Here is a 22,265-nt window from a genome sequence, read left to right as displayed (position 1 = left end):
TGACCGGAAGTCAGTCTTTCAAAAATATCAAACATTGAAAGAACTCATTACATGTGTGCAAAATATAGAGGAAGAGAGATCTGTGCCACCCAGATCCTCTTTTGATTTTGTTCAGCTTGAATTTTGCCTATCAACTAAATATATCAGTACTTAAGATAGCTTCTACGTATTAAGAACAGAAAACTTTTGTAATTTCTTGCTACAGAGATACGAATTGTAGTTCCTGTAGCAAAGCTAGTTTTCACAGGGAGTAAATCTGAGGAAAGTCTTCAGTTCTATAACTTCTGTAGATTCTGTAGGGAAACATTAAGCCTTAGAACTCTATTACTGCTGTGGAAGCCAGCGTGCAGGAGAATAAACAAGTTGCATTTGGGCCACCTGCTTTTGCAAAACCTGTTTGATGATATTTCAAAGTCTCAAAGGTTATTAAAGAAATTCAGCAATATGGCATAGGAGATAAGGAGCACTTGTGGTTTAAAAACTTCTTGAAGGACTGAAAACAGACATTAAGAATTTATGACCTGTTCTCACCACAAAAGGATATTATGAACATTATGGTCCCCTAGGGTCATCCAAGACCCTAGGGGACCAACAGAGAGAACAATGCTGTTCAGTCTGTTTAGAGATGATCTATAAAATACTGAAGAGACAATGTTTGTGGGGAATGTAGCATCACTCAGGCCAGGTAAATCTGAAGCAGCATATTTTAGGAAATCATAGGAAAATCTCATCATGGTAAGCAATGGGGTTACCTAGAATGAAGTGTTGGCAAGTGGGGAGCAATGTGTATATGGAAATACTGACATGGAAACAGATATGCAGTTGTTTCAGTTACAGTTATAGTCAAGGAGACCAAGTCTCCATCAGCAACAGTGAAAAACACAACAAAAATGAAAGAAAGTACTTAATGGAAATCGTGGGAGTCTGCTGCAGGTGTTCTGCATGTCAGGTGGGGTTGAAAGAAGTTTGGAAAAAAATCACAGACTGTGCATGCTGTTAGTAGCTGTCAGACAAAGCCTAGATGTAAAATCAGGCTCAGGGGCTCACTGAGACATCAGTGGTGAAAGTGGAAGTCTTGAGTGCAAGAAGGCTGACACTTGAGCAACTGTCCTTCCTCCCACTCTCTCCCAGAGGCTGTGTGTGTTGTGCTGGGCTCCTGCTTTGCCTAAGCCAGGAGTCTCGTCTGATATATGGGATCTTAGTTTTCATCCAGTATGGCAGTTATTTTGTGGGTATTTTACTGAAGGGTTTTGTACAAGAGAGAAGACAAGTGAAAAAAATGCCCTTGTATAATTGTTTTATTATTATTGATAACACTGTACAGTTAAAGTGTCCTGGGTTGCCTGATTTTTAAATTACTAAGGTGAGGAAGCCACTTCAGCATTTACAGGTCACTGGACAATGCAAAACTATTTTGTTCTTCTTTATTTGTCCTTTTCAGAGACATGGACCATCCAACACTCTCTATCATCTAGTCAGGGATGTCAAAAAGGTAAGAGCCCAGTAGATGGTAGGTTGCAGATAATGCTATGATTGCTTTTTTTGTAACTAGATATAATCTCTGTTTTGCATGAGCTTTCAGTCAGAGCCTTCTCCTTCCCTTGCCATTACAGAGTGCCCTGTTTGTATGTACTGAATGTGATTTTTTTTGCATACAAAGCACAATTAGCAAGTTATTTGTCTTGCTTTGTCTGTGGTTTTAGATGCTTGGGTAATAGTGCTTCTAGTAGCATAATTATAGGCTCTTACATACCATGCGGATTTATGCTGTTGTCTATATTTTTCCATACCTGCAACTGTTGTCAAAGCTATTTTCCATGTTGTCAGTTTACTTCTGAGCCTGTAAAGCAGCCCTTACTCTTCTGCTGGATCCTAGTCCTTTGACACAGTATCTCATTCTATGTCATGTTTTATATTGTAACCATCTTCCTCAGCAGAAGTACACAAATAGAAGTGGTACCCTCTTAACAAGTTAATTTCAAGAATCTTGAATTGTAAAGAGCCACTAAAAGAGGAGGGCTGAAACACACAAAGGTATAGTGATGGGAAGGAGATACAAATACCTTTACCAATATGCTCAGGAATAAAAGTGTTGCAGCAGCAGGAATGAATGAAAATCCCTTATCCTCTAAATACACGGATCAAATAAGGGGATTGAGTCTGCAACTGACCTCATCAGTTTGAATATTCACCAAAAGTATCTACAGATTACAACCTTGCACATTACATAATTCAAACCAGCAGGGTAGAATACCTTTGAAAGGAGATTTTTTTTTCACATGGGTCTAGATAGAAGATGGAAAAAGGAGTGAAGATCTCTTTTTTTTTTTTTGTAAGAGCACAGATTTTTATTGTTTCTTCTATCCTTGACAGCTGAGCAGAAACAAAGACAGCTAGGGAAGGGGAGTAGCAATGTTTCATATATCATCTTTCCTTTTAAAAATGCTACAGGATAATTAGTGGTTATGTTTAGAGGAATTCTAGTGGTTTTCATTGATTAGTGTGTTACATGGCATCATCATCATTCAATTATATGTATTCAGTGGCCATTGGATAGTGTGAAATGCCTGCAGAAAAACAAAACTGCTCTTCTACACAAATTCCTTTGGCTAGAGCAAAGTGAAGGCAGAATGTGTTTAGATTGTCTGCTTCTTTTGAAGCTCAAATTACCAGATTTTTTTTTTTTAATATGAAGTTCCTTATGTGCCTATAAGCATCTGAAGTAAGCATCACCTGTATTCATACTTTATATTACCTTGCTTTTCCAACTCCTTCTCTTTTCCAGTATCGCCTTTCTAAGTCCTCTTCTAAAGGCATAGCAATTTGTGTGTTGTGTAACTACGTATATTTTTGTGTATCCCTAATAAAAGATGTCTTTTTAAAGGCACTTCTTGAAAAGGGAAAAAAAAAAAAAAAAAAAGGAAGAAAAAAGGCATCCAAATAGTCAAAGACAATCAGAACTCATAAACATACACTGACAGACATTGATATTAAATAAATTAGACTATATTTAGTGATATTATTTGTTCTACAGTGATTGCTAAATGTTAGGTGGCAGTCACTTTTCCATAAATTGTCTTTTGTTTACTCTGTCCATATCTAAAGTCTCAAGTAATTCTTACCACCTGAAGTCAATGGGTACCTGTATTAGAATGTAGTTAAGAGATCTAAAAACAATTAATCCCATGCAGCACTCTAGCACTTCCATCAGAAAACTGAACCTCTGTGGCTGCATTTCTCATTTTGTTAGTGTTGAGGATCAAGAGCAGCTGACTAAGAGAAAAGTGACAGCTTGGCTTAGCCCTGCAACCTGAGCAGTTCCTGTACCAGTCAATTAATCTGTAAATTGGTCAGCAGATCTGACAACAGTTTAAATGAAAACACCTCCTTGGAAATAAGTTCTTGATGGACATCACTATTTGACAGTTAAGTGGTCCACTATGCGTGAAAACTAGGCTACCCTGCTGATGCTAGGCTTTTGAGTTCATATATATTTTTATGTCAGATACCTAACCTCTCAGATTTTTATAGTAGTATGTTACTTTGGGAAGACACTTGGAAGATATGCATGCTCTGTGCTTTTTACACATACGTCCCAATTTTAAAACTGCGTTATTTAACAGGATGGATGCTACAAAACATTATTTCCATCTGCATCATTGAGAATTCTCAGACAGAAGTTGGGTGCTTACAAATCATAGAAGCATTATTTAATTTACTATTACATTACACAGCTGTATAAATCACTTGTTTGAAAGACCACCCTGCCTGGTTAGGAAAGCAAAGAATTTGAACACCAGGAATCAGATCACCACATCCTGTTGGTGACAGCTTGCAGACACACAAGCACATGCACACACCACAAACACAAAAACGTGTAAGACAGCAATTTATTTTCTCTTTGGATTTCCAAATATCTCTGTGAAGACTATCTGCCTGGCCAGCATATTGTAACAGCCTGGAGACAGTCATAAAATATTTACACTGATCAGAGTTTGCTTAAAGTCTGCATCTATGAACAAGACAATGTATTTCTTAATGACTTAATGACATGCAGAGACAAATCTGCCTGCATCATTTCCCCCATGGCTTTTTTAACATCTCCTGTCAAAGGCACAGAGTTTAACGTGCAGGGCTGTCATCTTTCTGTAGACGGTGTAAACGGTGCTGTACGAAATTTGCAGTACATCCTGTCTGTGAGCGAAGGTTGCCCTCTGCAGGTTGATTTTTAAAAGAATCTTTCCCTGGCTCAACTAGCCAATGAAGAGTAGTAGAAATAACAGACTAATTATTTAAAAAAAAAAAAAAAAAAAAAAAAGGCAAGCTGTATAAAAAATATAACTTAATCCCACTCTGCAATTTTAAAGTTCTTTGGTTTAAAAGGTCCACTGTATGTCTACGTGTTCAGAGAATAAACAAACAATAGACAGCTTGTTTTTTAAAATACCATTTTTTTTTGTCAGCATGCAAAATCAGAGACTTGGTACCTGCTGAATATGCATTTGAAGAAAAAACAAAAAGAACAAATAAATTAAAAAAACCCAAACCCACCACTGTGAGTGATTACCTAAAGTTTAAAGTTGTCTTTTCTTCATGAAAAGAGTAATGCATCAGCACTGAACAGCATGTCCCAACTTTAAAGGGGTCAGAGATGTTAACTGCCAAGGAAGTACCAAGAAATAAAACCTTCTCCTTTGTCATTCCTGACCATCTTGACTGTACTAGAATTAGTCCATCCAAATTCTTACTGTTCTCGGAGGGGTTCTGGCCCACTTGCACAACCGTGGTTCATATATAAGCAGTCTAACTACTGCCGAGGTAGTTCAGTGTGTCTACTGTTAGAGAAAATGGTGTTGCACATGTTTAACTCTTCTCACAAAGATGGTGCAATTAGCTTTCCTAGAGTTGCTCACTCTGGAAATGTAATTGTATGTTACTGTGAAGCCATACATATGTGTATGTCTATAAAATGTGTATTTCTACTGTGAATTTGTGAGTTTTCTCTAGTAAAGTGTTTCAGAATTATCTGAGAGGTCAAGATGCTTACACTTCCTGACACATGCAGCACTCTGATGTCTTTTGTGCTGTATTTTTTGCCACTTAACATCAAAACATTTCATTTTAGTTTCTTACATTAAGACAGCAGAGATCTGTTAAAGAACTACAACTCTGTGATGCAGCTACAATTCCCACTTCACCCAGCGCCTTCATCCTTGTCCTAGTGAAATTGTCATCACCTTAAACATTCTGGAGGGACAGTTGTTTGTTTCTGGAGGAACACACACACACACACACAAAAAAAAGAAAAAAAAAACCTAGTTGGTTTCAATTTTTAGATTTATGTTATTTTTCTTTAAACAGTTCTGAATAAAAATTACTGGGTTCAAATAGACTAAGTTATTACACATTCCTGCAATCCATAGTGATTCTCACCCCCATCATATTAGCCAAGAGCAGAAAGAGTGCAAAAGGATATGCTAAGAGATGTTATTGAAAGATAGTTTGCAGCTCACCTTTTGCCACTTAATTTGCTTAATCTCCTGTCCCTTTGAATTGCAGCCCATTGTAAAGCATGGTGCACACAATCATTTCTCCTTCCTCAATATTTTAGCAAGGTGTCTGTACCACGGTGAGCATGGGAGGGAGATAAGCTTTGCTCTTCCTTGATGAAGGAGAAGAGGAAGGATGCTCTTCGCATCGGTATCATTTCTTCTGCAGAGCCAGTTGCCATCTGCTCCCAATTAATGTTTCACTGCTCTGAATCTAATAAGCCTGTCTGCAGAAAAGCCAAGCAGATATCTGCAGGCATACAGATATTTCCAGCAAGATGTGGCAGGAATGAAATCGCTCCTTGTGCATTAATAACATTCTTCTAATGGCCACATAAAAAAAAATTACGGGCTAACTGTAGTGTGTGCTGTATATCATTATAGAAATTGGGATTGTTTTGTTACAGCATGCTGAAAATTTTGGATGCTAACAATTACAATTTCCTGGTCCTTCTGTAGTATTGACTATAAAAGTTACTGTTTTCTCTTTTTCCAAGACTACTGCTTATCATTTACAAAAGGATAATTTACCTCTCTTTGCACCTTTAACTTGTGGTCACATCTCTTGCACAATGACATGCAGGAGAGAAAGGCTTCTGTAAACCTTCATGGTTCTCAATGAGAAATCTAGATCTTGGTGACCTATTTACAAGTTGTTGAATCATGCATTCTTCTCTGGTAGGGAACTGCTCACTGATCCTTAAAGTGTCGTACAAAAAATTCAGAGATGAGGATTTAGACAAGAAGGCTAACTTTCATTTGGGGACATTCTCTTCCCATTGGCCCTTTCATCCTGTGAAGGGATCAAAGATTTCCTTGTGGAGTTCCCAGGGGGGGTAACAGAAGAGCAGATGTGCCCATACTGGAATTTTGTTCTTCCATCACCAGAGAAACCTGAGAGCATTTCTCTGACACATTCATGAGACTAGCCCACCCTGGAATTTCTCTGGCTTCCTGGATGTCACACCAGACTTATTGCTACTGGTGAACAGAAACTCCCGATTAAGCACAGGTAGATTCAGATTCATATGCAATAAGAGACACTCTGTTACTGAGATGCTTCTTCATAGCTTTGCAAGCTGCAGCTATTGGAGAACTCATAATCTTAGCATTGTCATTTTCAGGCCTGACAGTAAAGAGAAGGAAGATATATGCAATGATGGCGTTAAGACATGGACATATTTATCATTGTTTTTCCCTGAAAATAAAAGATGTGTGATGAAGACATTGTGTAGATACATAAATATCCTGTTTAATGGAGGATAAGAAATGAAAAGAAGCAGAAGAGATGTTTTTCAGGATCCCACTAATGGCCCTTGGCACAAGCACAGTTCACCTCTTGGGAGACAATCTCCCTGGAACTGCTGGAAATTAGGTAGCAATATGATAGTGCTTAGAGGGGCTTTCAATAAAATATGTTGGGAGTCCAAGGAGAGGCCATCTAGAGAAATTGCTAAGCCTGTAGTTTTCTTCTTGAACAAAACTCCAAGCAATTAGCCACAGATATTTTAGTTATTATAATTTTCATACTTTCACACATACAGATGCTTTCCTAATACTAGCTATAGAATTTAAGTGAAGATCTGTGGGGATTTTTGTACATAACCCCGAGAATAAATGCATGATATAAACCCTCTGGAGTAAATAGCATAGTTCTTTCTGCCCCTTACCCTTCACTTCCTGGAACATGGAAAGGAAACATTGCAGGATGGGGAGTTCACGCAAGGGAAAAATGAAATTTCATTATGTCATTTCACCGTGCCTCAGCAGTGCAGATGTGGCAGTCCATAGAGATGCCAGCAGAGTCACGAGAGGCCAAGAGAAGAGTTGTAGGGACAAATGGTGCAGAAAACATGCCATCTTGCAGGACTAAAGTCCAGCAACTGTGCCTGACCTTTCAAGCGTGCTGATCTTCGTGTTTTTTGTTCTGCAGTCATGTTCCTTGTTTCTCCAGCTGAAGAATATGAGTACTGTGTACTGTATCTTCTGTAACTTCCAACAAGTTCTTCATCTTCTTATTTAACTTATGTCTTCTTTCCAAGCGAGAATATCCAGGTTTCAGTTGGATCTATTTTAAGGTGAATTAATTAACCAGCATAAAAATAATTTCCTGTTTTTAACTGTATAATTTTCTTTATTCTAACAACATTATAAAGTATATTTAACAATGCCAGTAATAAGCTTTTCTACCTCCCCCACCATCCTTCATATTTTAATTGCAGGGAAATTTACCTCCTGATTATCGGATAAGTCTGATTGATATTGGTTTGGTGATAGAATATCTGATGGGAGGAGCATATCGCTGCAATTACACCCGAAAGCGGTTCAGAACACTGTACCACAATTTGTTTGGACCCAAAAGGGTAAGGAACAAGTTACTTGCGATCTGTTTGACTGCACATGGTAGCAGAGATTACCATAAGTTCTTAGGCAGTTCCAGGCTGGGGGATCCAAACACACATGTTATTCATTTCCATTATGTACACAGTACCTAATTCACCACAACCCACTGCAAACAGCCACTGAAACAAGCTACATTTTTTATTAATTTAATGGGGGAAAAGAAATTGATTCTGCTGCACTGGTGAGACTAGGCATAAAACAGACTCCTGTGGCTCTAAAAACTGTAATTGAGTCTCCACAACTTTTGAAAGACAAGTCTACAAGTCTGTACAAATGATATCATAGGTACTTGAGTTAGACCTGAAAAACCATGTGTTTTGATAGACATTTTCTGTCTCACTGTTCATCTTCTTGATTGTGGCCTCAAGATATAAGTGCAAAGAAACCCATAATTCAGTATTGGTTTATTGGTTAGATGTGGCTCCAACAGAGGCAGTAGGCTCATGATAGAGCCATGGTTTTCATGTTTGATAGATGACAATACCGTTGTCTTGCTTTGAGCTGGGACAGAATGTATTTTACCCCAAAGGAGTAAAATAAAACACGCAGAACTGGAGGTTAAATAGAAGTATTATTTACAAAAGTAAACAAAATACGAAAGTAAACAAAATACAAAAGGCACAAAAGTACAAGGATGCATACATTCAGAAATGGCCCTGGTCTAGCCACCCCCCAGCCAAGATCCAAACTAGCCCTCTGTGACCTAAGCCTCAATAACGCAGCACAAATATCCTCCAGCCAGCCAAACCTCCCCAACACTGCAAGCAAAAGCAAAGACCACACATCCAGGGAGAGAGGGCTGACCAGAAAGTCTGCTCCTTGCATAGAGAGATACAGGAAAAGAGAATAGAATAACAAATTACAATATCCTGTGCCTCCCTCTGCGACTTTGTAGTCCCCTGAAGGACTTCTGTCTCTATGGTTTTACAATTAATTCTTAACATACAACAATTGTGAATCCAAAAGAAGTTTACTACCTTCGTAAAGTGTAAATTGTCATCCATAATGCCACCAACCCAATCAAATGTGAAGAAAAATCTCAACTGCTTCCAGTAAGATTGTAGATCTTTCTTTGCCTTTTCTACCCCACACACTGATTTCATGTGATTTCAGATTTTTGCAATACACACCATTGAATATTGTTCTAAGAAGCTATAAAGAGCAACAGCTCTGTGAAATGGTTACAGCCAAACACTTGAATGGTTTTGTTTATTTCCCTACCCTCCGACTCCTCTCTTTGGAGAGGAAAGGTAGCTGCTGGGAGAAAATTCCTTCCCTTAGTGACTCCATGAAGAAAAATGTTTGAGTAGTGTTTTCCCAGATATGAGACCAACATATAGAATGGTTCCACAGCAGTCTATTAAAGTGTGACAGGGGAATGGCCAAAATACTGATATTCTCCAAAGAAATGTATTCATGCCTTAGCAATAATTACTATCCTATTTTCCAATAGAACAGCCCCAAAACAGAATTTGCACCTGCTTCCATGTGCATGCCTTCCATTGTGTGTTTTGGTGAAACAGAGTCAAACTCAAGGTTTACTGAAAAAAAAAAAAAATGTAATTATTTGATGTATGTATATTATATTACATATTGCATTGCATATATATTATCTATGTTACATATTGCCATATAGTCTACATTGCATGTTCTGCATCACATATTACACACATAGTATGTATACACACATTGTTGTAATTTTTCTTCACTTTTCTGGAAGAAGTAACATTTTTGTAACTTTTTTTTGTACAGCCAAAAGCCCTGAAACTGTTGGGAATGGAGGTAGGTGACCTGTGATAAATACTAATGTCTTTACCTTCTTTGACAAGTATACACTATCACAGTATCACGGTATCACCAAGGTTGGAAGACACCTCCAAGATCAAGTCCAACCTGTCACCGCAGGCCTCATGACTAAACCATGTGTCACGTCCAATCCCCTCTTGAACACCTCCAGGGACGGTGACTCCACCACCTCCCTGGGCAGCCCATTCCAATGATGAACAACTCTCTCAGTGAAGAACTTTCTCCTCACCTCGATTCTAAACTTCCCCTGGCACAGCTTGAGACTCTGTCCCCTTGTTCTGGTGCTGGTTGCTAGAGAGAAGAGACCAACCCCTTCCTGACCACAACCACCCTTCAGGTAGTTGTAGAGGGCAATGAGGTCACCCCTGAGCCTCCTCCTCTCCAGGCTAACCAATCCCAGCTCCCTCAGCCTCTCTTCATAGGGCTTGTGCTCAAGACCTCTCACCAGCCTTGTTGCCCTTCTCTGGACATGTTCAAGTGTCTCGATGTCCTTCTTAAACTGAGGGGCCCAGAACTGGACACAGTATTCAATGCAGAATACAGGGCACAATGACTTCCCTGCTCCTGCTGGCCACACTATATCAAGATAATTTTTGTATTCACTGTAATGAAGGCACCAGTCATTGTTTTCAAGTTTTGTATGAGAAATGTGTCACACAAATTGTACTTTTCATGCAAATAACTTGTTTACTTGTTTACTTTATTAATAAAACATTAGCAGATAGAGAAAAGAAGACTCTGCCCCTTTATGCATAGTTTTTCTTTTCATTAAGATTTTTTTTTTTTTTAAAAAAGGCAACTTTTTTGGCCATACAGATTTTCAGTCACATAGGAACTCTAAAATGTGGTCAGAGAAATTAAGGAGTTGCAGAGAATGATAAATCTTTACATGGGCCAAATTTCTATCAGTTTTGTTGATTTTTTTTGTCTGCCCTGATACTTCAAGGAAAGAATTATGTTTTCTTGTTTGTTTATTTTATACAACAATGTTAAATCCACAGACACAGCACAGAATAGGTCAGCTCAATAGATAAAAGTGGTATGCTAAAATGGAAAAGAAAATAAAGGCAATAGAAACAACAAGCGTCTGGAGAAAGAAAGGATAGAATCATAGAATCATAGAATAGTATGGCTTGGAAGGGACCTCCAAATGTCATCTAGTCTAAACCACTCTGCAGTAAACAGGGGCATCCTCAAGGGCTGCCCAGAGCCCTGTTGACCCTCCCTTTGAATATCTCCAGGCATGGGGCCCCAACACCTCCCCAAGCAACCTGTTCCAGTGTTCCACCACACTCACGGGAAAAAACTTGTTCCTAGCATACAATCTCAATTTGCTCTTCTCTAGTTTGAAGCCACCGCCCCTCATCCTATTCCCACAGGCCTTTATAAACAGTTTCTCTCCATCCTTCTTGTAGGCCCCCTTCAGGTACTGGAAGGCTGCTATTAGGTCTCAAGGCTGATCAACCCCAGCTCCCCCAGCCTGTCCTCATAGCAGAGGTGCTCCAACCCCCTGATCATTTGCGTGGCCTTCCTCTGGACCCTCTCCATCAGGTCCATGTCATTCCTATATTGAGGGATCCAGAGCTGCACACCTCCAGGAGAAGTCTCACCAGAGCAAAGTGTCAGAATCACCTCTCTGGATCTGCTGGTAATGCATCTTTTGAGGCAGCCCAGGATGTGATTGGCCTTCTGGGCTGCAAGCACACACTACCTGCTCATGTCCAGTTTCATCCATCAGCACCCTCAAATCCTTCTCTGCAGGGCTGTTTTCTAACACCTCATCTGTATTGATAGTGAGGATTGTTCCAGCCCAGGTGCAGGACCTTGCACTTGCTCTTATTGAACCTCATGAGGTTCACCTGGGCTTACCTCTCCAGCTGGTCCAGGTCCCTCTGGATGACATCCTGTCCCTCTGGCATATTCACAACACCACTCAGCTTGGTGTCATCTGCAAACCTGCTAACAGTGCACTCAATCCCACTGTCTAGGTCATTGATACAAATATTAAACAGCACAGGTCCCAGTACTGACCCCTGAGGGACACCACTTGTCACTGCTCTCCATCTGGATGTCAAGCCATTGAGCACTAACCTCTGGATGTGACCATCCAGGCAATTCCTTATCCACTGAAGAGTCCACGCATCACATCTCCAACCTGGCATGTAGGATGTTGTGGGGGACCATGTCAAAGTCCTTGCAGAAGTCCAGATCGATCACAACCATAGGTCATCCCTTAACTACTGACATAGTCAGTGTGTCATAGAAAGCCACAAGGTTAGTCAGGCAGGATTAGCTGCTAGTAAAGCCATGCTGGCTGTCTTGAATAACATGGGATAAACATGGGATAGAAAAGCAGAGTGGAAACAAAGAGATGAGATTCCTACTCTTGTCAGAAAATAAAGCAAGAAAACCCCAAAATAAGCAGACTCTGGATATGTACTTTCTGGAGGTGTAATGAGGCAGTCGTATAGCAAGAGTTGTTATATTTGCAGTGAACTCTTATCTTTATTTTAATGGTGGCTTTTGCAAAATGGTTTTACTATTGTGTGATTATGTTTTGGGTTCTTAAGTGGAAAGAACAGTTCAGATAGTCCAAATCTTATTCCCTGTGTTTAAGTATGGGGTTACTGACTTTTTAATTACAGTGCCAGGAAAAATGTGTTTTTTCATCATTTTTCTGTGTCAAATATTTAGTCAAAAAAACTGTTGAAGAGTTTGGCCTGCAGGGAATGTGTTTGACACTTAGGTACTGACTCAAGTGCATTGTGTGAATTGATTCAGGTCCTTCACTGGTGAAAAATATTCCTCTGTAATTCTCACAGGATGATGTCCCTTTGCGGCGAGGGAGGAAAACAACCAAAAAAAGAGAAGAAGAAGTTGACATTGATTTGGATGACCCTGAGATCAATCATTTCCCCTTTCCATTCCACGAGCTGATGGTGTGGGCCGTGCTGATGAAACGTCAAAAGATGGCTCTCTTCTTTTGGCAGCATGGGGAAGAAGCTATGGCTAAAGCACTAGTGGCTTGTAAACTGTGCAAAGCCATGGCACACGAAGCATCAGAAAATGACATGGTGGATGACATATCCCAAGAACTGAACCATAATTCCAGGTGAATGTTCTTTTATGTACCATTTCCTAGGATTAAAAAAAAATAACAAAAAACCCACCCAAACAAACAAACCAAACCAAAACTGAAAGAGGCTGCTGAAGCTGCCTGCAATTTGCTTATCTGTACTTTGCTTTTATTTCTAACTTGTAGGACAAATGCAGTCCCTTTAGAAAAAGTCCAAGTGGCTTTTAAACAATGTGTCTGCATGACAGGCAGAGCTGCCAGCACTATAACTTCTGAAATGAGAACGTGTCAAGAAGAAAATAAAATATCTGTATTGTCTATGTGTTCTCCTTTGGGCCTCAAGAGTCAGGTCACAGGTTTCTCTCTCCTGTTTCAAGGCATTTGTTCAAGCCAAGCAGAACAATTGTTGAAATCCTTAAGAACATAATATTTGGGCACATGTATTAAGCTCATGCTTAGGTGAGCAAATCTAAGAGATCAGATTACATAATAATCTTTCCTTATGTTTAAAGTCTGAGGCACAAAATTTTTTAAAGGGTATAGGACACTCCGTTTTCAGGAGACTTGCTTACAAAGTTATGGGCAAATAGCACAGAAGCAATTCTCTAAGAAGCAGATAACCAGAGGATTTCAGCTAGAAAATGTCAGGGAGGTGGGCAGGCAGGTGGGAGCAGACAGCTGGTAGGTGTGGGTGCTCATCACTGCTAAGTCAGGGCACTTATTTTTATGCCTACCATTAGCCACTCACATTTGAAAATGTGGGTTTCCATTTGTACAGTCAGCATCACGATTTGCATGATGGGAGGCAATGCCCCCCTTGCAGAGGCTGTTAGTTGCAGAGGGGTGTTTTCTGCAGCAGGCTGCTTGGGCTAATGGGAATGAACAAATGTCCCTCTGTTGCAGGGACTTTGGCCAGTTGGCGGTGGAGCTGTTGGACCAATCATACAAGCAGGATGAGCAACTGGCAATGAAACTGCTGACCTACGAGCTAAAGAACTGGAGCAATGCCACATGCCTACAGCTCGCAGTGGCAGCCAAGCACAGGGACTTCATTGCTCACACTTGCAGCCAAATGCTACTCACAGACATGTGGATGGGTCGTCTCCGGATGCGCAAAAATTCTGGCCTAAAGGTCAGCAGTGTTTCAAAATAAAATTGTCAGAGGAGCTCTAATAGATGGTGACAAGGCTCATAAGAAACTTGTAATAATTGCTCCATTAACCATGTTCCAGGTGCATATTTGCAGTGAAATGAAGCAGAGTCTATTCTTCCTCTGTTCAGTTTTTCAGCAGGGAGCTTATCACAAACCCCAGTTCACAGTACATTATTTATTTTTTTCCTCATCTTTCTTAAAGCCCCTTCCAGCATCAGTGAGAGTTATCAGAAAAAGCATTGAGCCTGAAGGCTCGTATGTCACCCTGCCTGGACACTTGAGGAGTTAACCAAGTTTTAAAAGATAAATAAAGAAGAAGGATGTATAAGTGAATTAACTGCTAGTGAAAGGTGCTGATCTGACAACCTTCCCCAGAACAGGGCAAAGCAAGCAGTACAAATTGTCTTGCAATCCCCTGCCAATCTTCCTGAAGACTGACCTAAAGGAACTAGCCTAGAGGATCTAGAGGATAATTCAATTTTCAAAGCTGTTTAAGCTTTATTTCCACAGTTATCAAAACTGTTAACAGAGCAAAGTGAACTCTGGGATGTGAATTTGTATCCATGAGCTGCCATCTTTCACCTTCAGCAGTACACTCAACGGTCAGTTTGTAACCAGGAATTGCCACTTCCTCCCAGATGACTATGATATGTTTTCAGTGATGGGGCTCTCTCTCCTGCTTTAACAATGTGTGCAAAAAGTGGTAATTGTTCAGCTGCTTTGTTGTGTAAAAAGATGTTCAGTAACAGTGAGAATGCTTATGAGTACCACACAGTTATCACACTGGGTCTCAGCCAGTGACAGTGATAAATGAGAATAAGTGGCTGATAGCGTTCTCATCTTCCTTCTGCAGGAGCTGTACATAAATATTGTTCTGCGTACTGATAGAAAGCATTCTCACATTTGGAGACATCTTTACTACCCATTTTTCTGACTCGAATGACAGGCCCATGTTCATTTCTTGGCTTGTTCACTGCTGCCTTGTTCACTGCTTGGCTTCACAAACATTCAACCTGGATAGATGGGGATCAGTGCAGCATTTCTCACTGCGTGCTTTCTTCTTTGCAGCATGCATCTTTTAAGATATAAAATAGACCTTTCTTTCACAATGAGTAACTGAAGGTAACAGACTATTTCCTTTCAGCTTCTTGTAACAACAAGGTTTCACAAGAATCCTTTACTCAGTTTGTAGCCTGTGTTTTATTTCTCTGATTGTCATTAGCAGGACCTCTTTAAACCTAAAGCAGGCTAGAACCTACATGAGCAAGAGGCAGCATGGCAAACAAATTTGCAGGCATGAGTCATGGATTATTTCCCATGAACAATTTTCTCCTGTCAAAACTGACAAATGTCCAGAAGGCTGAATGTCATTCTTTAGAATCTCTCTGGAGATGCATAGCACCGGTGGGAAGAGGAGAGTCAATTGTTAATCATGCCTGTTCTTAAAAATAGCCTTTCAGGGAAGCCAGGTCTTCCCATAAACCCCCCTCCCTGAGCACTTCCTTTTGCAACAAGCTAAGTTCAGGAACAGTACAGGCAGACTGCTGCTCAGCTTTTCTGAGACTGGACACAGTGCCGTACATACACTAACTGCCCCTAATTGTGGCACTTTGGATGGTCACAACATCACATCCATTATTATGATTGAGCATAAGCAGCCACAGTCCCTGACCTGCCAACAAGCTATCTGGTGTCACTGTCATTTACAATGAGATTTCTGATGAAATAATTTTCCACGAAACTACAGTAAAGCAAGGAAATGCTACTGTGCTTGGGAACACAAACAGGCCACTTCCTTTTGTATTATTATAATATCTCTTCTATTATTACTACTAGTTTAACTAGAAGGGTCATTCATTTGATATATCCACACATGGTAATTTTAATGGCTTTTCCACTGCTGCACCATAAGAGAAGGAAAGCAGAAAAGAAAAAGCTTTAAATTGCTGAAGCAAGATATAAGGTGGCCACATAGCTAAGTACATCAGCATTTGCTATTGTTAGCTTTGCCTTTATCTCCTCTGATCCATACACACTTATGCCTTGACTGCAGGTTTAAGGTCTGAACATCCCTGTGGTCCCACCTATCATTGACCTTATATAATATTTTGTAAATATGTTATGATATGCAACAATATGCATCTGATGAGCAAGCAGATAAAATATTCTAGAGGCAATTAGCCTTAAAACTCATAGCAATGCTAGTAGAAGTAACGTGCTTTGTTTCACAACATAGCTCAGAAAAAGTGACAAATACTCTGTTATCATAGAAAACCACATGCATGTCAATCTTTCTTTTTCTAAATGTCCTGAGGGAGTTGTTCCTTTTAGCACTAAGTAACCATTATGATTTTTTACTGTGATGATTATTGTTATCATTATTATTGCTTTAGGTAATTCTAGGAATTCTACTTCCTCCTTCAATTCTCAGCTTGGAGTTCAAGAACAAAGATGATATGCCTTACATGTCCCAGGCTAATGAGATCCATCTTCAAGAGAAGGAGCCAGAGGAACCAGAGAAGCCAGTGAAAGAAAAAGAGGAGGAGGACATGGAACTCACTGTAAGTGACAACAATAGATCACCAGCCTTGGTGCTGTCAGTTTGTTATTCCCACTCTGTGGGTATTGCAGGCTGTCTGATGGCTAAATTTAGCAGATGATAGGATTCCATTCTTAACGCTCCCCTCTCCTCGGTGGCACTCTGACCAGGCAAGTTGGTTGCCATCATTGTGTCTTGATGTTGTAGCAGTCCACAGTAATATCCTCATATTTTGGTTCAGTTTGATGCCACGGTACCTGAGATAAATTAATGAGATTTCAGAATTAAAAATAAAACCAATGAGTGGGTATCTCTGGCAGAAAAGAAGCTTGCTGAGTCTTACTTTGGGTGGAAATGCCCAGAGATTCATAGAAACTACACATCAGGGGACTATAAATTGTGTTAAAAGGGCAAGAAAAATGGAAACATCTTTTCAATATTCTCTGTGAATTCTCACATGTATACACTTGCAGTTTTTAATCCAATGAAGTTGTTAGCAAGCAGCCAACTCAGTCAACTCAGCCCTTACTAAAAGCTTCTGAAGCTCAGCAGTATTGTGTAAAGAAGGGCTTCTCTGTGTTAATAACATAGCTTAAAGGAATAACTTGCACCACAAAGAGAATCAAATAGCTAAAGCTCTGAAAACTATGCAAGTCACTTACTTCCAATCTTTTGTTCTCAGACTTGTTTGACACTTTTTAATTTGGACAATTACCATGTAAGCTGCCTTAGCTTAGTTTGGTTTGCTTTGGTTTGGGTTTGATTGAGGTGTCTTTGAAACACTTAAAATTCATCACCACCTGGTCAAGGTCAAGGTAGAGACATACACATAAAAGGGAATTTTCTGATTAATTTGAAAAACAAGCAAACAAAAAACAACAACAAAACAAAACAAAAAAAACCCAGACTGTTTCCCACAGGCAAACAGCAGGAGCTGCCCACAGGAGCCCGTCTGCAGGCAGGCAGAAGAATCTGCTTACAAGACCCAATATGCAGACAAGCCAAAGGAGCAGCCCACAAGACCCACCTGCAGGACCCGTTTGCAGGCAAGAACCTGGCCGTTGGGAGGGACCAGAAGCCAGAACAGCAGAAATTTACTATCCCTGGCTTCTGATCCACTTATGAAGTGCCTATTCAAAACAAATAAGCACTTTGCAAGCTGCCTTTTTCTTGGCAACAGGGAGAAATTTGGGGAGGAAGTAATTTCCATCTCTCTGCAGTTATCCCAGCTCCTGGTTTCTTGTCTACAATACTGTGTTTCCTTTTTACCTTCTGACTCCTGCTACAAGGAAGTGATATGTGAACTAGATCTGCTTTTCCAGATCAGTCTTAGATGTTCTCTCCCTTCGCTCTTCCATTTACTAACAGCTCTATTGCTCTTCCCTGTCTTAACTCTGCCCTTAACTCCTTCAAAATGGGTGTATCATTCTAGTGAAGTTTCAGACACTTAGAGCCTGTTCTACAAAATAAGTGTTTCTGTGGAGTCCAGCATGCTTAGAAACAATATCTTGGGTGCACTACTACTGACTTACTGTTTCTTTGTATAATCTGTTCTATGCTTTAGGACTTCTAGCACAGCTCTTTCACACAAGTGCCCTTCAGTGGTAGGGAGAGACCATTTGCTATCCAAGAGACCTTTGCATGGATTTCTGTGGTTATTTGTCATAGCTGGTTATGTTTAGTCACCTTCAGGCACCATATCAGGGAGAATGTTTCTACTCGATGTGTTTTAAATATAAAATAATATTTTAGATCAGCATTTTGCATTGTTCCAGCATCAGTCAAATGGTTCTCTTCTGGATCTCTTCTCCATTGATTGAAGGAATCCCAGGGGCAGGGGACCCAGGATAATACTTCCTCTGAGCTCAACATAGGTCCATTCCTTTAAACAAAAAAATTGAGCAGAGGAGGAAGAAGTCCTGCATGAATGAGCATGTAGCTGCTAAAAACTAGTCACATGGAAGAAGAAAGTTTATGTAAACACCTGGGAGAATTATAGGAACATTCAGGGAATGTAGGAACACAGCAAAGAAGGCCAAAGCCCCTTTAGAATTAAATCTGGCAAAGGAAGTAAAAGAGAACAAGAGGGGCTCCTTCAGATACATCTGTGGTAAAGGGAAGAACAAGGGAAATGTGGGACCACTGCTGAATGAGGAGGGAGACCTAGTAATCAAGGATGCAGAAAAAGCAGAGTTACTGAATGCCTTCTTTACTTCAATCTTTACTACTAGGATCAGGCCTCAGGAATACCAAACCTGGAAAGTAAGACACAAAGCCTGGTGTAAGGAAGACTCTCCACTGAACAGCAAGGATTGGGTTAGAGATTTTTTGGGCAGACTGAACACCCACAAATCCTTGGACCCTGATGGGGTGCACTCATGAGTGCTGAGAGAGCTGGCTGATGTAATTGTTCTACCATTCTCCATCATTTTCAAAAGATGGAAGAGGTACCTGAGGACTGGAAAAAAGCCCAGGTCACTCCAGTCCTCAAAAAGGTAGATCAAGGAAACTACAGGCCCATCAGCCTCACCTTCATCCCTGGAAAAGTAATGGAGCAGCTCATTCTAGAGGTCATTCTAAGCACAAGAAAGAAAAGGTTATCAGGAGACCCAGCAGGATTTAACCAAAGGGAAATCATGTTTGACTAACCTGATAGCCTTCTATGATGGTGTGACTGAATGGGTAGAACAGCAGGTGTTGTCTACCTTGACTTTAGTAAGTCTTTTGACACTGTCTCCCATAACAACCTCCTAGGCAAGTTCAGGAAGTCTGGGCTAGAAGAGTGAACAGAGCTAAACTGAGCTCACAGGATTGTGACCAATGGTGCAGAGCCCAATTGGTGACCTGTAAATAGTGGTGTTCCCCAGGGGTCAGTACTGGGTCCAGTCTTATTCATCATCTTCGTCAAAACCTGGCTAAAGAGATAGAGTGGACCCTCAGCAAGTTTGCTGATGATACCAAATTGGGAGGGCTGTCTGCTACACCAGAAGGTTGTGCAGCCATTCAGCAAGACCTGGACTGACTGGAAAGCTGGGTGAAGGGGAACTTAATGAGGTTCAACAAGAACAAGTGTAGAATCCTGCACCTGGGAAGGAACAATACCATGCACGAGTACAGATCAGAGGTTGATCTGCTGGAAAGCAGCTCTATGGAGAAGGACCTTGGAGTTCTGGTGAACAATAAGTTATCCATGGGACACCAATGTGCCCACGTGGCCATGAAGGCCAATGGTATCTTGGGGTCCATTAAGAAGAGTGTGGCCAGCAGGTCAAGGGAGGTTCTCCTCCCATTCTACTCTGCTCTGGTCAGACCACAACTGGAGTATTGTGTCCAGTTATGGACTCCCCAGTCCAAGAAGGACGGGAATATACTGGAGAGTGCCCCACAAAGGGCTAGGAAGATGTCTAAGGGACTGGAACATCTGACTTATGAGGAAAGGCTGAGTGACCGAAGGCTGTCTAGTTTGGAAAAGAGAAGACTGAGAGGAGATCAAAAGGAAGGTGCTAGTCTGTGACAGGACAAGGGGCAATGAATACAAAGTAGAACACAGGAAGTTCCACCTCAACATAAAGACAAACTTTACTGTGTGGGTAATGGAGCACTGGAACAGGCTGCCCAGGGAGGTTGTGGAGTCTCCTTCTCTAGAGACTTTCAAGATCCATCTGGATGCATTCCTGTATGACCTGCTGTGGGTGATACTGCTTTGGCAGGGGAATTGGACTGGATGATCCTCAGAGGTTCTAACCCCTAATATTCTATGATTCTATGATAGCTAATTGATTAATAATTGAGTCTGATGTGATATCACCAATGTTTAATTAATTGCTCACTAGATCAGTCACTCATCCTAAACCTGGAGCTTGCAACTCTTAAATTCAGAATTATTTGCGTATTTTCCACACATTTTGTCCTTTCAGGATAAACAAATTATTTGTTGTGTGCACATGTGATTGTGATTACTACAATTTTATTTTATTCATTTGCTTAATTGGCACATGACTGTTTAAAATATTTTGATTTTTTTTTCCCATGGTTTCAGTTCCTAAGCTTTGTTCAGCTTGAAAAAACAAAACCAATGAACTAAAAATAATTTTGGTCACCTCTAAAGTCCATTTTTTTTTCAAATCATGTATCACCAAAATGTGTTTAATTCTAATCATTCCAATCAATATAGCTCAGCTCTTTCTTTTCCTATAGTATTCCCATAGCCTTTTTGTAGCAATACTGTTAATATCAAGATAATCACATCTAGTCAAATTCTGTTCATTGATTTCTTTTGAAGTCTTGTGTGTCCCACTCTACTACCCCAGATGACCAATGGTAGGCCAAAAACAAGACTCAGTTTCTTCTTTTGCACTGTACTTGTCCAGAGTGGAGGAGGTTCAGAGTCACAGTGGAGTTTGCACTATTTTACACCTCATTTGCACAGAATAATTTGAGCACAGAGACAATGAAGTAAGTCTTCACATGGGTGCACCTGCATTTGAGTATATGTTTGTTTTATGCTCCCTTCAAGGTATCTGGTGGGTAGATGAACATTTGGATACACTATAAAAGCGTGGTGTTTATTCACTGTAAAGTACTTGTTAGTCACACCTGCTTTTAACTTTATAACAGATACGGAAGTGCTGGCCACACATTTCTTTAACACCTAGATGTTAGGCAACAGCCTGTCCTTATAGTTGCTACTCACAAAATCAACTCCTGAGTACTGCTCCCACCACCTCACCAAGGAATTTGCCACAATTTATGCATAGAGCTGCCAGTCGTTAATCCCAAATATTAGCCATAGCGGTGTAGAAATGCACTAAATTCTAAAGGCCAGGGATATTTTTTATTTCTACAGTGTTCCAGTCAGGGCCTTAACTACTTGCTGAATTTTTGGTCAGTTAGAAACCTCAGCAGTTTATCCTACCAAGCTAACACTGATTCTGAAAGTCGTAACTAGAAGTATTCTTATGCCTCTCCAAAGCCTTATCATTTGGGTATTCCTTAGTGCATGGCCTTGTATCAGAACACAGAATAACTCTTCTTAGTTCTTTAGAACATGTAATTTTGCTCACTTTGCTGTAACTTTCCACATCAAATTGGAAGTTTGGGCTTCTATGAGTATGACTACCAGTCTGAGTTCTGACTTCTTAGCAGCAACAAAGCTACTTGTGTTGGCCTCTGGGCTCACTCTCACCTGTAATATGTATGCTTAGGCTTCTTTCTACGGCTAGTACAAACTAAATATTTATCACTAAGAATACAGCTCTTAAGATAGGAGAGGCTGAAGACTGGTATCTTTGTGGTCCTGACCCATCTCACCTACCCTGCTAGAGGACAGAGCTCAGAGACTCTTACTTTCCAGAAGCAAGGCACTCCTTCAGCTCATCTGGAATGCAGCAGTGGAAGACACTGTTGGTGGTCATGAGGCATCAGTGCTGGCCGTCCCCATGATGGGGGAATTCCTTCTGTTTCTCTGAGGGATTTGGAAACCCCTCATTGTGCCACCACACAATTGCCCTAGAATTCTCCATGTCCTTTGCAGTGCTCAGTTGCCAGGATAACTGACCTGCTGGTACTGTAGCCCTGCTACTCTGTATTCACCTTAAAGAACCACTGATCTCATGCAAAATCCAGTTTATACACTTGTATCTTAAAGGCATTAAACCGTTTTTTTCCTACAAGCATTTCAAGACAGAGAAGGGTAACTCTAGAACAGCTACCATGGTGGCAGCATACATAGCACAGCAT

At 40.5% G+C, this 22,265-nt stretch overlaps 1 protein-coding gene across 2 annotated transcripts in view; it reads left to right on the top strand.

The window, feature by feature from the left end:
- Positions 1-22,265, top strand: part of TRPM3 (transient receptor potential cation channel subfamily M member 3) — a 348,624-nt gene that overhangs the window by 278,143 nt on the left and 48,216 nt on the right. Inside the window, exons 12-18 of one of the 2 annotated variants that reach the window (XM_054178939.1) lie at positions 1,442-1,492; positions 7,772-7,912; positions 9,705-9,734; positions 12,581-12,870; positions 13,738-13,966; positions 16,381-16,548; positions 17,447-17,572. In XM_054178939.1, the coding sequence (XP_054034914.1) occupies positions 1,442-1,492; positions 7,772-7,912; positions 9,705-9,734; positions 12,581-12,870; positions 13,738-13,966; positions 16,381-16,548; positions 17,447-17,572 (1,035 nt within the window). The remainder of the gene's footprint in view (positions 1-1,441; positions 1,493-7,771; positions 7,913-9,704; positions 9,735-12,580; positions 12,871-13,737; positions 13,967-16,380; positions 16,549-17,446; positions 17,573-22,265) is intronic. The other variant, XM_054178940.1, reaches the window with a different exon arrangement.

The sequence above is a fragment of the Dryobates pubescens genome, chromosome Z (assembly GCF_014839835.1).
Source record: "Dryobates pubescens isolate bDryPub1 chromosome Z, bDryPub1.pri, whole genome shotgun sequence".
NCBI lineage: Eukaryota > Metazoa > Chordata > Aves > Piciformes > Picidae > Dryobates > Dryobates pubescens.
The sequence above is the reverse complement of the archived record's forward strand: the minus strand, read 5'-3'. Positions and strand labels throughout refer to the sequence as shown.